General features: G+C 46.8%; 2 protein-coding genes across 2 annotated transcripts; one reads left to right on the top strand and one right to left on the bottom strand.

The window, feature by feature from the left end:
- Positions 1 to 13: 13 nt before the first annotated feature.
- LOC144153594 (U7 snRNA-associated Sm-like protein LSm10) lies at positions 14 to 2,485 on the top strand. Its single transcript, XM_077685235.1, has 2 exons — positions 14 to 354; positions 2,023 to 2,485. The coding sequence occupies exons 1-2, from the start codon at positions 221 to 223 to the stop codon at positions 2,321 to 2,323; spliced, it is 435 nt and encodes a 144-aa protein (XP_077541361.1). The 5' UTR covers positions 14 to 220; the 3' UTR covers positions 2,324 to 2,485.
- A 1,310-nt stretch (positions 2,486 to 3,795) lies between these two features.
- On the bottom strand, positions 3,796 to 12,274 carry LOC144153592 (citramalyl-CoA lyase, mitochondrial-like). The gene is made up of 7 exons (XM_077685232.1): positions 12,018 to 12,274; positions 10,424 to 10,616; positions 9,087 to 9,281; positions 7,162 to 7,351; positions 5,756 to 5,869; positions 4,013 to 4,191; positions 3,796 to 3,924 (listed from the first exon to the last, which is right to left on the bottom strand). Exons 1-7 carry the CDS (start codon positions 12,053 to 12,055, stop codon positions 3,814 to 3,816), a joined length of 1,020 nt encoding a protein of 339 aa, XP_077541358.1. The 5' UTR covers positions 12,056 to 12,274; the 3' UTR covers positions 3,796 to 3,813.
- Between the last annotated feature and the right edge of the window lie 4,055 nt (positions 12,275 to 16,329).

Here is a 16,329-nt window from a genome sequence, read left to right as displayed (position 1 = left end):
ACTCTGCTTAAACGGCTGAAACCCATTAACTTAGCGCGAATCTGTGCTCGCTCGTCTGCTCAAAAACAAGCCTTGGCCAAGTGTACTTCACGCGAAGTAGTCTTTCTTTCTTCTCTATGCGACAAGTAACAGCAAGGACGAGACGAGTTTTAATTAATTCTGTTGTAAAAACTTTGCATGTGGCAGATACGTTGTCAAACATTTTCATTTCTTGCTTTTAATGGGTACGCCAAGAGAACGTGCCTTAGTCTCGAAGTCACTGGTTTTGATGTTGCAAGCTCTACGCGGCCGCAAGACGACAGTTGAACTTCGGAACGAGCTTATAATCTGGGGTACCGTCGACCGTGTGGATGCGTAAGTCTTTGTAACGCCAGAGTTGTGCATGCTGCTGGTTGTCTTGTGCTGAAAATGTCTGCGATATGCAAATGGCGCGAATTGCAACGCCTGCTCTAGAAGTTGTGGCAGGCAAAGCGAGCGTGTTTGCTGTGTGGTGCGAATTATTTGTATTAGGATTAAGCATTGAACGTATAAATATATATAACAATAATAAGGAAGGCGCGGGCAGTGGACAAGGGCTGTCAAAAATTTCAATGTGGCTTGTCACATGTAAGCCGAGAATTCGGAAAGGAGCTCGCGAACACCCCTGAATTCACACACACACACACACACACACACAAATCGTGGGCATTGTTTTAGTCAAGCTCAAGCTGGTTAGTTTAATTGGATAAAAAAATCTCTTTATTCTTTATCACTATTCCGAGAAAACCATAAAACCACAACGAGTGGGCTTCACTGCATAACGTCAGTTTGGAGAAAATTTTGTATATAATCTAAGAACAATCTACAGCAGCACTGAACAGCAAATTCATGTCTGCCATTTGATATTGTAAGAGGAGCTCGTCGGCAGTAGAACTAATGATTAACGATGCTGATACAGCCCCAGAAAGTTTTGAACTTCTGCCTCTGTGTGGCGTATGTTGCATCCCAGCTCTTTCACCTTCGAGTCTATTTAGCCACTGCAGACGAGTCAGATGCCGGTTTCATGTTGCTGTCACAAAGAGAAGACCTGCTATTCAAACTGAACACTTTGTCTTTTCACACGCAGCCAATTACACGTACCGTAAGCAATAAAAAAGCACCATATTCAAGTAACGTCGAATTTGCAGGCTAGGCTGCATACATGCGTTATGGTGCCTCCAAAATGCTGAATGAAAGACGAGCACGAAGCGTCTTCACCGCAAGTTTAAGTGGCGCAAAGGTTCTGTATCAGCAGTACATGCCCTCAACAATTGTGCAGAAAAAATTCTTGACGAACCAACCCATACTTTGCATGGGAAGAGTCAAAGACAAGGGCATATAATGCCCTTCAGCTTAAAAGTGAAGGGTGGTTGAACATTAACGAAGTAACTGGTTTGATCAGATATATAAACTTTTACTACAGCAGGACTTTTCCCTTTGGGACTATTTACAGAAATATTGGTTAGAGTTGGGCAGTTAGCTGTGGGACCATCGAATGGATGTAACAAGATTTTGTGTACTCATCTACCCGTTAGCCGATGCAGATGGTGCAGTGGGATGAGAATTAACCAAGTAGCCCCTTCCTGTCCTCCGTAAACATCCCAGGTCATTGTGCCTGCAAAGTTTATCACTTAGAAACATTCTGAGAGTGCTATAGTGTGCACTTTGTTTTACAGTGGGATTGTTTATATGGCCCTTCTCATTACACTAGGGCACCGTCATTCACTTATGCCTACAGATTAACTGCCCATTTTGCGTGCTTTTAACTGCCACGGTGGCTAAGACGTGCTGCGGAGCCTTAGGCGCTATTTCGATTCCTGGCCATGGTGGAGGCAAAAAGCAAAAACACTTACTTGTTGAGATTTCGGAGCGTGTTAAGGATTCCCAGGTGGTCAAAACTAATCCGGAACCCTCCACTACAGTGCGCCTCATAGCCTAGGTGTAGTTTGGCGCATTAAACACCTAAAATTTGGCTTTTTTTCCCCTGTGATTTCGCACGTGCAGCTTCATGAACGTGGAGATGAGCGACGTGACGGTGACAGGGCCCCGGGGGGAGGAGACGTATGCGAGCTTCTTCGTCCAAGGCCGCCAAGTGCGCTACGTGCACATTCCGGATGACATCGACATGGTGGCCGCACTCAAGTTGCCTGACGCCGTTGCCGAAAAGCAGGCGGCGGCCATGGAAAATCCGTCGACGCTGGTGCTCAAGACGCGCCACATGCGGCAGAAAATCCAGCGAGAGAAGGAGGCGCGGCGCAGGCAAGCGGCCCCCCAGAAGACGGATGCTGGCCCCAGTCGGACGTGAATTATTTTAAACGTGACCTGCCATGTTATAAATGTTCCGAAGAAAAATTCTTGTGCATCGTTATTGGAAGCTAGCATGTACGCCTGAGAAGGAAGAGGCACGGAATCTTGTCCATGTTCGTGGCAAGTCGTGACGCAGATAAATTTGCTGTCGCAACACAGAGGCCGATTTGTTTCTGGGTTTGCTGTCCTTGCAATTGCACCTTTCAGCTGGTTATAGCAGAGCGACAGGGTTGTTTGACAAGTTGCTGTGGGAACGCGTGCTTCTATAGACTAATTGGCGTATGTACCTACCTGTCTTTCATATGAGTAAATCTGACCTCTGGTGGAGTTGTTTCAAGCACAGAACCAGATATCGGTAATGTTTTACTTCAACAGTGGACAGACAATTAACTATAAGGGCATTTGGTAAGATATTTGATCTATTTTTGTGTGTCAAATGTGCAAAAATACTGAGTGGAAGCAGGAGTTTTGCATGAGGCAATCATTTGTCTGAATCACCCTTTCAATAGAGTTAGCTATGAAATTTTCCCAATACTTGCACTCTTATTGACAGTAGCCCTGGTTTTCGTTCCTGCTCACAGCAACCCATTCTCTTTAGCTCTTGGGCTTCTTCCTTGTCTCAATCCTTTAAACCTTTATCAATCTCAACATTCTTGAGACAAAATTCTTAACTGTATCCGTTTCAAGTTGCGCCGTAATTCTGGTTGCCAGATTTGAAGTGGACAGACACTGAGAAATGTGAGAATTTCACACGTGGTTGGCACGGAGATTTTCAGAGTACTCCTGCACTTCCAGATTAACACATCTGTACAATACAAGATGATGAAAAGAAGTTGCCTTCTTTAACACTTGCTTTCACAAACTGATAATGTCCACAGATGATCTTCTAACACCAAAACAAATTTAAATTTCTAAGTGGTTCGTGGTCCTTTAAGTGAGACTCAATTCACTGACAGAATTTTACCAAGCTGTTGTGCTAAAAGTGCTGGCCACTTCATGCTTTAGCTTAATCAGTTTTGCATACATGCGCAAGAGTTGGCGCTATCTTAGTTAAGCAGCGAGCAGTTGGCCCTTGATCTGTGGCATCATTGGCCTTTCTCCTTGAATGTGACAGCGACCCACTAGCGAATGCAGGACTGGGCCTTCAAGGCTTCACAGCTTGTTTGCATTGCAAGCTTTGTGATCTGCTGACATGCAAACAGTAACACAGATAAAAAATATACCAGCTCTTTCTTTACTCGTGGGGCACACCAAATCGTACAAACCACAACCCAGTGGGTGAACCGTGAATTCCAATGCACAACTAATACAGCAAGCATGTTTTTATGGCTTATCTTTCTTCCAGGTTTTCTTCCAAGAAAACGTGTGCACTGCCACTATGTATATGATGCTCCAACACCCACATCCACAGCCTATAGTCAAAGCACTGACCTACGAAGAGACAAACCCAGCACATTTTTAAACAAAAACTGAGGGGAGTGGGGCGCTTTATTTTGCCGAAGAAGCCTCTCCACGAATGGCCTGGTCCGCTTCCACAACGTTGAGGGCTTGTCGCACGCTCGGCATATCGATCATGCTGCCTTCGAAAACAAAAGCACCCTGGAAGGAGGCAACAACAAAGCATCAATGGCAGCTCATGTGTGAAGAGTTGATGCCAGCCCAGCATAGATTCACATTCTCTACTTGCCTTCCCTTGCTGCTGGTGCTGATTGAATTCGTGCACGAGGCGCTTGGCCCTGTCGAGCTGGGCGGGAGTCGGGGCGAATGCCTCCTGCGTGGGCCCCACTTGCGACGGGTGGATCACCTGTTTCCCGGTGAACCCCATTGCTGCACCCTCCGCACACTGGCGTCGCAGAAGCTCCTCATCTGCATACAACAGGACCGGGCGCAACTTGAAGCCACTCACCGAAATCTTCGCAATTCAGTGTGTTACCTGCCACATGCACCGGATTGCATTCTGCATGTTATCTCTGCATAGTGGCCAGCCTTGTTTGTAAAATTTAGTACCTTAGGCATTACTGCAGGCTTGCTACACTGCAAACAAAGGTAGTTGTTTGCGTGCCTTGCCATTTTTCAGCGCTTTCTCTGCGTGCACACCGTTGCAGCTGAAGAATGACGAGCCTGTGCTTCAAGCCGAAACAACCAAGCGTACAGAGCAGCTGACTGTGCATTGTAGGCAATGTGCTAGTCCTTCTGGCACTCTTTTTCTATTATGGAATGTGATGTTTCGCTGCTTCCAGTGAACAATTCGGGTTGGTACATACGCCGTGAGGTGTCTTCGCATCAATTTTGCTCCCTTTAATATACACGCACTCTAGTGGCTAGCACCAAAAGCAGGCAAGGCTGTTGATGAGTTTAGCTGTTACGCAAGTTTTTTTTTTTTAATAAGAATCCCACCCACGCCAATTAAATTACACAAATTATGAGAAGAGGTGTCTGACCATAGTCATCACATTCAATTCTCTGATCTTCCCTGAAGTTTCTTGCTTTCTTAAAGCTGCTTTTAATCCCCGACTGCTCCATAGCCCAACATGAAAAGAAATGAAAGTAGTAGTTCCAATCGGATAATTAAAACTGTGCTGACATTCCAACCTCTCACCCACAACTTCCTTATACCCCAGCTACACTAGGGTCCGAATGTCATTTAAACCAAATGTCATTTGACTCAAATGGTGTGCTTCAAATGCCATTCAGAATACGCCGTGCTACACTACAATTTCAATGGCATTTAAAAGCTTTAGCATTCGCTTGCCGTGCTGCATGGCACTGCTGCTGTCAAATTCTGTTTTTACACAATAATGCAACAATCAAATTTAGCTGCAGTCTTTCGTATTAAAATGATATGAAATTACCAATAACGTAAACTTTGACACGGTTTTTGCTTAATTCTGAATCCCAATCGAGGTTTTCTGTGCTGTCTGGCAACACTGGTTTGTTGCTTGTGCTGAGAGTACGGAATTATTACATCTTGATATCACGATTTAAGTGAACAAGAAGTAAACAAAGTCCCACAATTAAGAATATTTTGCTCGTTTTAAGTACGCCAGTAATGTATTTGTTTATGCTGCCTTGAAACGCTGTGCACGAGAGTGCTAGAAATGGCATTTGAAATCCCAAATGTCTCCCTCAGTGCTCATTTAGCTCGAATGTCATTTGAGCCGAATGGCATTTCAAAACCTAGTGTAGCAGCAAAACTTGGCATTTGAGTCAAATGACATTTGGTTCAAATGACCTTCGGACACTAGTGGAGCACAGGTATTATTTTTTTTCACCGTGAACCCAAATGGTAAAATTGGTACATGCTCAAGCCTGTGGTAATGCTAGCTGTGCCACCATACACCTGACCATCTTTATGGGATGGCATTACTTACTTGAGACTGGATGAAAACAACAGCATGAATGTGTATGAGAGAGCTAAGCACACACGCACCTTTGAAGTCTATGGTGACCATGTCAATGGCCTGCAGGCCAAACGCCTTGGCTAGTACGACAAGTTGCTGCCGTGCCATCAGCACTTCGGTGGCCTCTCTCGTGCGGCGGGCACCTGCGGGAACAGGCACTAATTCAGCGTTTGGGTGGGCACAGCCACCAACCACCAAAAGCCCCGGTCAAGCCATTGAGCTCTCAAAGACGGGCTGCAGTTTCGAGCGGCAAACATCTACATGAGCATAGTTCTTTCCCCCCGACACCTTCGAAACATGCATTTTCCAAAGCATTATACTTTGTACACAAGCAGGCTGTTTGTCTTGTCATTCTGATCGTTAAGCCGCACCAAAATCAATTCATCTTTTCTCAGCTATAAATTGGTAGATAATTACCAATGTCCACCATTCTTCCTCGTGCCATTCCATACTTGTTTACGGATGAACAGCCGTGGTTCATTTCTTAGCCCAAGCACTGGACACGAGCAATTATTCACTTTAAGTGGTGCCCATGAGGCCATGCCACAGGTCCATAATGTGCTCACTTCAGTGAGGCTGCTACATCATCGTTCTTTCGTACCAGGTGACACTGCCATTATGTTTCGGTGCACCCCTTACCATCACCCCCTTTAATACTTTAGAGAAAGAATGGTTTCAGTTTGTTTTTCTGGTTACACAGCCTTTATGAACCCGGAAGTGTTGCAAAACTTTAGCTCTGCCACAAAATGTGCCTGTACTTCTAAATTCGCCTCAAGGTGGCTTTCCTGCGAAGCGCCAGAGCTATGCCAAGGGGCGCATGCATGAAGCAGGCGTAAGGTGGCATGAGATGCCCTGGAGTGAAATCTCAGGCGGCACACACACCATAAACACTTGGGAGGCTCTGATGCTCAGCTCAGACCTAGAAGCCCAACGGAAGATCATCAATCAAGCTCAGGCACCCAGCAGGTCTCAAGAGATACTGGCCGACTCTTAGCAAAGGGTTTAAAAATAAAAACCAATTGATTGATACTGAATATAAGTTTTTCACCATCATCATGCTAAGGAGGGCTAGTGCTTTCATTTTTTTTTCTTTTTTGTGACAATGCAACCATGGAAAGTCTGCTTAGTGGCCCATACGTGTGCTGAACTTCATCACTTCATCAAGGCTTTTGCTCGTAGCATTTCCCACAACTTGCACATTAGTGTAACTTACTAATGTGTTACTTGCACATTAGTGTCAGGGCATACAGACAGTGAAATTTTTTAACCGAATACGAATGTCTACACATTCAGCCTCTCAGTGATACCAAAGAGTACTCAACGCCAGAGCCGAATATGAATAAACCACAAATGCCAGTTTTGAAAACTTGAATATTCGCACACATCTAATCACTGCACAAGCGCTTCCAACAATCAAACGGCCAGAGGCTTTTACCAATGCTGGCCGTGAAGTCATCCGAGCCAAAAAGCAGGCCAGCCAGTTGTAGCCGCAAGCGTGCGGCGGTGGCGGCGGCATGTTCGAGTAGCCGCTGGCAGTTGAGGAGACCCAGGGCGGTCTCCACACACACTATGAGCTCCAGCTGGTGCTGCCGGTTGCCCAGAGCACGCTCCACTTGGTCCCTCACCTGACAGAAAAAGGCCCGCACTTCAGACTCTAGGCCTGTTGATCACGGTCTGCGGACTGTAGTTCTGCACTTTACAAAAGGCCTCAGCAGCTGCACCTGAAGGGCATGACTTGGCTGCCAAGTGGCCAGCAGTGTAAAACTGTGATGTGTCTCTAAGGGCCTGCAAGTTGAAAGTAAAATTGCAATGCCATGTCCACATGAAATACCATGTCCACTGATTGGATGCTGCTTATCATCACTAGATAAATGGTGGATAACACAAGCAATCTAAAGTGCTGGATGCCAAAGGATTCAGAGACACACGCCTTGTCACCTAGAAAAATGGCAAAAAAAAAAAAAAAAGAAGGTAAGGAGAAAACTGCATAGGGCAGGGAAGGGTCAAACACTCATGCCTTTTATTTTTAGGGCACAACCCTTTGGCGGAAGTCTCTGGGCTGAGCCGGTTATTGGCATAACCGAGGGAACGATGGTCTGGACGGACGAGTGAAAGAAAAAGCGAACGATGAAAGAAAGCAGAGGAGGAGAGTGTCACAAAATTGGGAGGGGAGGGCGCGCGCCAGCGCTCTCCGAAAGGGTGCGGTGGGGGAGGGGGCGGTATGCTGTGCCCGCACAAGGCGCTCGACAGCGTCACGCTGGGGTGAATATGTGAGGGGGGCAGGTGCGTGACTATGATGTGCGTTCGCTTAAGACCCAGTTCGCGGTACCTTCCTGAGAAGCACTTCGTGCCACCGCCGCAGAGCCTTATCATCGCTGCCGTCGAGAGAACCCACGAGTGAGTGCTGCCTCAGTGCACTGCTGCTGCACCCAAATATCGCATTAGGGAGTACCGTAATCGCCAGTTCCTTTTTTTTGAAGTCCCACTCCATCCACTACGCAGGTCAGATATTGCGTTCCATTCTACGACTGCAGCTGTTCTGAGCATATTAAAGCCTGTTCTGCTCTTTTGGGGGGCTATGCACTCAGTTTTGGTAATTAAAATATCAAGTTTTGCCGCTGCACACACAAATAAGTCTACGTCCTAAGTCAACCTACACCAGCAAAAGGGAAGAAGTTACTCTAGACTACAGTCATCCATAGAAATTTTTTCAAGGTAGGTTTGGTGAGGGCCCAGACCATTTCGGTATATCCAAGGAGAACAAAAACACGTCGTTGACAATACCCAGGCAAAACGACAACAAATATACTTTTTAACACCTTAGGGCCATGAAAGGCACCACCATTTTTCATCTTTCTGACAAAAAAAGAAATTTCAATTTAGCACACACACATGTAGTTTGCTACTTATTCATTCTGAACTCAAAGGGGTGAATGTCTTCCTGCCACCACTACAGCCACCAAAACTTCCACCACAGGTTGCACTTCTTGACCTCGCATGTTGTAATGGGCACTTAATTACGTACGCTGTCATTGTAAAAATTGCACTTCTAGAAATACTCTTACCAGTACTTTTCTTGACACTTTCAAGGCCCTAACTTGGGCTTTGAAGGTATTTTTAGTGACAGAACAAATAAATGTGAAGTCAACACGACGTACTCCCAAGCATTCCCTAAAAATCGGTGGTGATGGAAAACTTGCAAGACTTCATCAGAACAATTGTGCACTCGCAATGTGCGAAGTAACGGCAGTGAGAAAAGCATACACTGCTAATCAGCTGAGATTTGCCACCAGTAAAGGCACGTTTTTTTTAAAAAGGAGTGAGACATCCGCAATCTTATGCGAGAAGATGCCGACCCACCCAGTCCAGCTGGTCAGCGTCTTCCACCTTGGGCAGCAGCAGTGTGCTGGGCAGGTGGGAGGATGCCAGGATGCACTGCAGGTCGTCCCCTGCCAGGCCTGTGCTGACCGCATTCACGCGCACCGCCAAGTCTCCACGCACCTGCGGTCTCTCCGGCTGGCTCAGAACATGGGCCACAGTCTCCCGGGCCTCTTTCTGGAAGGGGAGAAACGGTGACACTTGTAACTTAGTAAGGTTCAAGTTCGGGCTAATTGGTATTGGTTTAACACGAGCCAGAGGAAAACAGTGGAGCCTCTGTCACGCTCATTGCAAAAGAAATTGCATACTGGAACGAAGCCTGTGTGGGCACACAATACTATGGCGGGTGGATTAAGTGGACTGCATTTTGATTTGTTGTTCATCAGGTTCTTGTAGTGAAGTATTACGTGCATATAACGTTTTCTGTGTTATTAAACACACAGTTGGAAGTCAGCCACTTTCTTGTTCTTGTGTGCGTTTTTTTTTCTGTGCTGCAGTCTGGAGACTTGTAACTCCTACTAGCATTACTAAGGTGCCCGTCTGAAGTGTGTGGCGTGCACGTTTCTATCACATGAGCAATAGGATTATGTTTTTTGTGCCAGTACTCCTCACGTGAGCGAGAAGAGGGATGGAATGCCGCTGCGCCTCGCACAAAAGCGCAACATTCCTTCCCTATAATTCTCCCTCCTCCTGTGTATTACTTGGATGGTGCAAGAGTCACCAGTTTTCCTTGACACCCTCTTGCAATGCTGACTCTTCGCTGCCAGCTCTGTATACTGAGATTAGAAATAGTACCCCTCTATGGGTTAGTGGGGGTCACTGCATTGTGCAGAAGTCAAGGATAATGGTTGTAAAAACAGTGGTACAGTATATGTACAGTAATTCAAATCCTTGCAGATTTTGCCTGTATTGCCAAAAGCTCATTCAGGTACAAAGAAATACAAAACCAGACAGGCAAATGGCATCATTGAGGCTTTCCAACACAAAACCCTCGCTTGTGCAGTTGTGCACCCAAGACGGCAAAATGCTGCTACCCATTCATCAATTGAGCGATTCGTATGCTACATAACAGTTATGTGTGCTTGCTTAGTCAATCCCAAAAGTTTCTACTGCTAAGTTCTTAAGCATAGATGACGCAAGCAGTGTTCGATAACCATCCATTTTTTTTTTTTTTTGGTCCCTGTTCACGCAGCGTTTCAGTTCGTTGCAGGCACCGCACAAAGTTTAATAACTTGCATTCCCTAGCTAAAACAGCAGGGTTCCAGGTGGCTTTTTTGTGTGCCCCCTATGGTGCACACAATGGAGGCTTAGTGAGGCACCTTCTTGTTGGCCGCCACACCATCCTCGCAGTCCAGCACCATACAGTCGACGTCCAATCCAAGTGCCTTCGTTATCTTCCTCTCATCACTGCCAGGTACATACAGGACGGCACGTCGCGGCGTGTAGTGCCGCAATGTTGGTCTGCCAGGTGGAAGCCGCGCCCCACTCAGCAGCTTGAGACCTGCATGGGCCCTGCAATGCAGAAGTAATAAGAAATAAGAAACATCATAAAGACGAGTGTGCAAAAGCATTAGTAATTACTGCTGCTGCGAGAAATTTGTTGCGCGCTGAAAATTTGCAAGTTCCCTGCACAATTCCAGCCGCTGCTCATATATCAGTCATGCACCATTTAGACCATTTAGAGAAAACAGCTATAATGCCTTGCACGTCCTTGTTTTTCCTTTAAACGCGCAAAGAAAATTTCTCTTTTCCAGTAATTTTTAAGCATGATCATGTCACCGTCATCATGAGCCTATTCATGTCCACTGCAATACAAAGCCCTCTCCCTACACTTACAAGCACACCTATTATGCGATGATCTTTACTCAGGCCATATATGATGTCTTCCACCCGAGTTTTCTCCCTAATCTGAAAAACTTGCTTTTCATTTATGTATTGTCACTCTAGTGGATAGTTTGCCGGTCAGGGTGAGATGTCTTCAAGTGCGCATTATATGCCTTGCTGCAAGGTTACGCTGTCCATAAAGCTTCCCTGTAATTTACTGTAATCTACTAGCATGCAGAGCATGCCAACATATTGCATGCCAGAACAAATTGGGTATTTTTGTTGGAGGTCCTGAAACCCTGGCTGTGGCGTACAGCGCCCACAGTCTCACTTTGGGATAGCGCTATGAGATGTCAAAACAAAAATACATGCAATTGCTTGGAACGCTGTCGAGGTCACTCAGTGGAATTCAATGGGAATGAACTGCTGGATTCAATGACTTGTACACCAGTTCAAACAATCCTTTTTATACTTCACTAGATGAACATAATAATCCACTATTTAATACAACATGTACAACCTGACCTTCGCGCCAAATAAAAATCTGAATATAAAGCAGGTTCGCTAAGCTTTGAATGAGCAATGATCTTAGTTATTGTGCATATCAAAGCGATATATCGATTGACAAATAGAACCGATCATCAGAGACAAAAAGTTAACGCAGCCACTTTCTGCTAGTTTTGAGGGGCGCTTATTATAAAACAAGCATGAAACAAAGCAACGTGCGTGACATTGCTTGCACACAAAAATTAATGACAGCTCGCGCGGACCGACCAAGGCAGTTAATCCGTTTGGTCGAGTACTTCCGTGGGCGATGTTACGGATAATCTATTGCGAAAAGCATACACACTGATATTCTAACGAGCTCGGTTTTGGCCATCACACCTCCTGTTTACATGTCGACCGCCAGTTGAAGTTGATAGCACACAAGCGAAAAGCACGCATTCGGCATTCGTCGACAAGGTCGCGAAAAAGGTGTATTGTCTGCATCGTCGATGCTGCTTGTAGCTTTGAAGTTTTGCTACTGACTGCAAACAACTGATCCCGCCTGAGCAAGCATGCCTGGTGGCACCGTTTAAACAGCCTTACCTAGGCCGTACGGAACACGCCACCAAAGCAGTCAACATCGGTGCGTGGCCGTGGGCACTTCGTCTGCTACAACCACCGACGGCAACAGGCACGAAAGAGACACGCGATTACAACGAAGGCTGCTACTTGGGCAATTAATTATACGCAGCTTGGGCGATATCCAGTACCACGGGCAGATCAATTAAGTACGAACTGTTTACTGCGCTAACACGCTCAAGCACAGTGACAAACAAAACTAACGTGAGCGCCGATTTCGAGTTGCAGAAGTATAATCTAGAGAAATAAAAAAAACAACTAAGGTTAGACCGTTAGCCCTTTTGCGGAAAATGTAGGTAGAAACCAAAAGTTTGTCTTTTTGTGGCAGAACCTAAAACTTAATGCAAAGAATTTATTTCTAGAGAAAATTCTAGCTTTAAAAATTATACGTTTATCTTAAACATTTTTTATTCTTAACCTTTGTCGTCTGCTTTCGCAGGCTATCGAGCAGCGCAAGAACTTCAGGTTTGACCAGTGTCGTAAATCAGGGGTGTCAGGAGGATCCTGACCCCCATTGCAAGGAATATTGCTTAAAACCTATATTTATAAATGGGATAGGTGGCGATGCAGTGGAAGGGGTAAGCGAATATATCTACTTAGGCCAAGTTGTGACCCCGGATCCCAACCATGAGGCAGAGATGTGCATTCGGCAGGCACTCAGATAATGTGTGGCAGCCAACCGTTGTCTCTGAAGAAGAAAGTGTATGGCAGCTGCATCTTACCGGTACTCACCTACGGGGCAGAGACTTGGAGGATAACTAAGGTTCAACTAAATTTGAGAACGACTCAGCGAGCGATGGAACGGAAGAGGATAGGTGTAACATTAAGGGACAAGAAGAGAGCGGAGTGGGTCAGGGGACAAACGCGTGTTAATGACATGTTAGTAGAAATTAAGAGGAAGAAAAGGACATGGGCAGGGAAGGCAGGATAACCGTTGGTAATTAAGGCTAACAGAGTGGATCCTTAGAGAAGGCAAGTATGGCAGCGCGGGGGAAGCAGAAAGTTAGGTGGGCAGATGAGATCAAGGAGTTTGCGGGGATAAATTGGTAGCAGTTAGCACAGGACCGGGATAATTGTAGATTAATGGGAGAAGCCTTTGCCATGCAGTGGGCGTAGACAGGCTGGTGATGATGATATTTATACAAACAAAATGGCCGCCATGGCAAGATGTGTGGCCCCCTTGTGATCTTTTATGGCTTTACGCCACACCTTTGGGCCATATTGCCGAGACAGGATGATATGTTACTCTGCCTCCTCCACCGGTCGTTGCATACCTTGGTGGACGACCACGTCGCCCTTGTTGCAGGACCCGCCGCCGCAGCCGATGTTGAAGGGCCCATATATAGACGTGTAACAAGTAGTACAAGAGGCCCGGGGTGGAAAGCTGCATACTGAAATAATGGATCCTCTTATCATGAAAGCCATGGAGGAATTCTTTCCTCCATGATGAAAGCTAACCTCAGGCCTACAATAAGGCAGGCGCATGCCCGCGCCTCCTCCTTATGCTGCGCCGCCAGCAGTTCGGCTGGCGGCGGCGAACTCCTTGATTCACGTGGCTTTGTGCATGCCCAGGCTTTGTCAAGCAATCTAGAAACGGAGGCGCACGCTTTTTTTCATAGTCTGAGGAAAGAGAACTCAAGAAATGACCCGCTAGCCATCCGGCGCGTTGCAGGTGCTTCAGTAAAGTACGTTGTTGGGCTAGTTGGTGCATGTCTCAACTTGAAAAAGGCGCTTAAAAAATACACAACACGAGCACGCATCCGTCCCGTCCTTCTTCGTGCTCGTCCCGTCCTTCTTCGTGCTCGTGTTGTGTATTTTTTAAGCGCCTTTTTCAAGTTGAGCGTTGCAGGTGGTATGGTGGAAGTCACGCTGCTTTTTCTTGTTCCTAAAAGGGCAGCGGCAACGGAGTCGTAGCAACTGCGGCGAAAGAATGGTTTACTGAGGTCGTACGTCACGGCGCGGTTCAACTGCTATCTTACGGTTGACGGGTACGTGGCAGACGGAGCAGGCGACAGGGGAAGCTGAGGTGGCGTGTGTGCAAGTAAAAAAAAAAAGGCCTCCAAAATGGCATTCTCGCGGCTTTAGTAGACGTGATGTCAGGGCTTCCCCTTATATTTTTTTTCTTCCATGATTGAATTTGTGATTGGTATCCCATGACCCATCGCAGCCCATGGAAGTTTTTTTGATGCCGACTACGTTTTTTAGTTCAACGAGCTACCATGCTTTCGCATAAAGGTTTGGTGCACCGCACGGAGAGCTGTTGGTCCGGGAAACTAGTTCCGGTCTTATGCAATGCGCGAGATGAAATAGTGAATGCATGCCCTTGTTTTGCAAGCACCTATACATTTCAGTTTTATGAAGAGGATCGGTACGAGATGGAATGCAGAATGGTGCAAGTATATATGCTCAGCACGCAAGTGCGAAGTGTGACAAAATATCTTCAGTTACAATTCATTCATTCATTCATTCATTCATTCACCCGTCTTCCGTCCGTCCATCCGTATCTATAAAGCACGGGAGCTGCATGTCCTCCCTCAAAACTAAGTAAATCGGCACCCTTCCTCTTCCCCGTGGACTTTTAATTTCATAACCATTTCAAACCTACTAAAACACTCCGGATTATTAAGCGAAAATCACGAGGACAGGTCCGGACTCCACCTCGACATTCGTAATAACTTTATTGTAGTGCGGCGGTCACTGCGAAAGTCCCGTAGATGGGCCCGCTGTATGTCAGTTGTCATCCTTTGTGTGAGCGTTCTACATCATGAGGGCTGCGGGCTTCGCGCAGAGTAGCCTCACACGAAGCAGACCGATGAGGCATACTAAAATATTCTACTTCGGACAGGTCCTGGTAACAGTAAGCAATATTTTGTAAGGCTGATGAGTGCGCCGGGACGTCGTTGACAACGACGCGGTCGTGCCACCCCAGACGGGGAGCCACGTTCGAACAGAGTTCATCAGCAGCGTTCCGGCCATCTTCTGGGCTTGCATCGAGGGACATCTGCGTGCATGCGTGTCGTCACCTCAGAACGGCGAGCCATCACGACAGGTGCCGGTGCCCGAACAGCGTCACGTGATGCTGCCTTCCTGGGGGAGCTCCATTCGCCGATGTCGTGAGACCATACCGTAGATCTGCCGTGGATGCGGTTGCGGTGGAGGGGCTGGTTGGCGATGTTAACCAGGAGCTGGCGCCACGTTGCACGCTTCCGGAGCGAAGCGGACCCACGTCTTGCCCATCGGAAAGTCGTCGTGAAAGAGAAGCTGCCGAAGCGCTGATCAGCTCAAGAGTTGGGGCTGACGTCTTCGAGGCTCACCGACGGTACGGTCAAAGCTATGTTTTCTCTGATACGCCAGGCGGTTGGAGCAGACCGGTGAGATGGAAACCACAGGTATAGCGGGTGGCGAACAAGGCGTGGTGCGAAGATCGGACGGCAGGGGGAGCGCACGCTGGCACGAACGGGGTGCATGCAGAGCTCGTGACCTACTGAGGTCCAGGTAGTCCAGGGAATGGCAGCCGGAAACTAGCGGAGAAATTATGATGATAGCGGTGGCGGTGGCTAATAAAGAGTAATGATGATGGTGATGATAATGGCAGCACACATGCTGGAAGGAATGGTTGCCCGGCACCACGCGCATGACGTCAAGGGCATGGCGCGAGGCGCAGGGCGGGAGAGCTTTATTCTCTTTGAAGTGCGGTACACGTGCGAATGCAGGAGTGTCCCACATCCTCCCCACATATTAAACATTTCTTTTCTGTATTACCTTTTCTAAATTTTCAGATCTGATTGATTGATAGGCTTTAATGAGAAAGAGGCAAGAAACCCTGGCGGAGAATCTAAAATAATAGAGGTCACATCCTGATTAGATACAAAGCTTCTTGGCTAATCCCCCGCGTGGGTATGTGCCATAATCTGAGGCAACCAACCAACCAACCAACCAACCAACCAACCAACCAACCAACCAACCAACCAACCAACCAACCAAACGCCACTTGCGGACGTTTGTCCCTGGGCCATGGCTGAGGGAAGAAGGACGATGGGGAGTGAACGAAGATCATTTGTCACCTTGAACTAGGCAATTCCATTACACGAAGGTATGCAGCTACTATTAACACCTTGAATAGGGGAATCAGATGAAGGATGCGAGCCTTCCAGTACAACACCCGTATAGGGACGTACAAAGCTTGTCGTTCTGAAATAATCAACGGACGTAGCTTGACAACGGATAACTTGAAAAAAGATGCAGCCGAATTCTAGAATAGAACGTACATTCGGTA

Source organism: Haemaphysalis longicornis, unplaced genomic scaffold (genome assembly GCF_048455015.1).
Source record: "Haemaphysalis longicornis isolate Haplotype H1 unplaced genomic scaffold, Haemaphysalis longicornis Haplotype H1 scaffold_9, whole genome shotgun sequence".
NCBI lineage: Eukaryota > Metazoa > Arthropoda > Arachnida > Ixodida > Ixodidae > Haemaphysalis > Haemaphysalis longicornis.
Note: the sequence above shows the minus strand (reverse complement) of the source record. Positions and strands in the feature narration are given on the sequence as shown.

Coding starts and splice junctions, on each gene's coding strand:
- LOC144153594 (XM_077685235.1), top strand. CDS start 221: ATGGGTACGCCAAGAGAACGTGCCTTAGTCTCGAAGTCACTGGTTTTG. Junction 355..2,022: donor ACCGTCGACCGTGTGGATGC/GTAAGTCTTTGT, acceptor TCGCACGTGCAG/CTTCATGAACGTGGAGATGA.
- LOC144153592 (XM_077685232.1), bottom strand. CDS start 12,055: ATGTTGACTGCTTTGGTGGCGTGTTCCGTACGGCCTAG. Junction 10,617..12,017: donor GCGTGTTCCGTACGGCCTAG/GTAAGGCTGTTT, acceptor TCTGCATTGCAG/GGCCCATGCAGGTCTCAAGC. Junction 9,282..10,423: donor GTGTGGCGGCCAACAAGAAG/GTGCCTCACTAA, acceptor CTCCCCTTCCAG/AAAGAGGCCCGGGAGACTGT.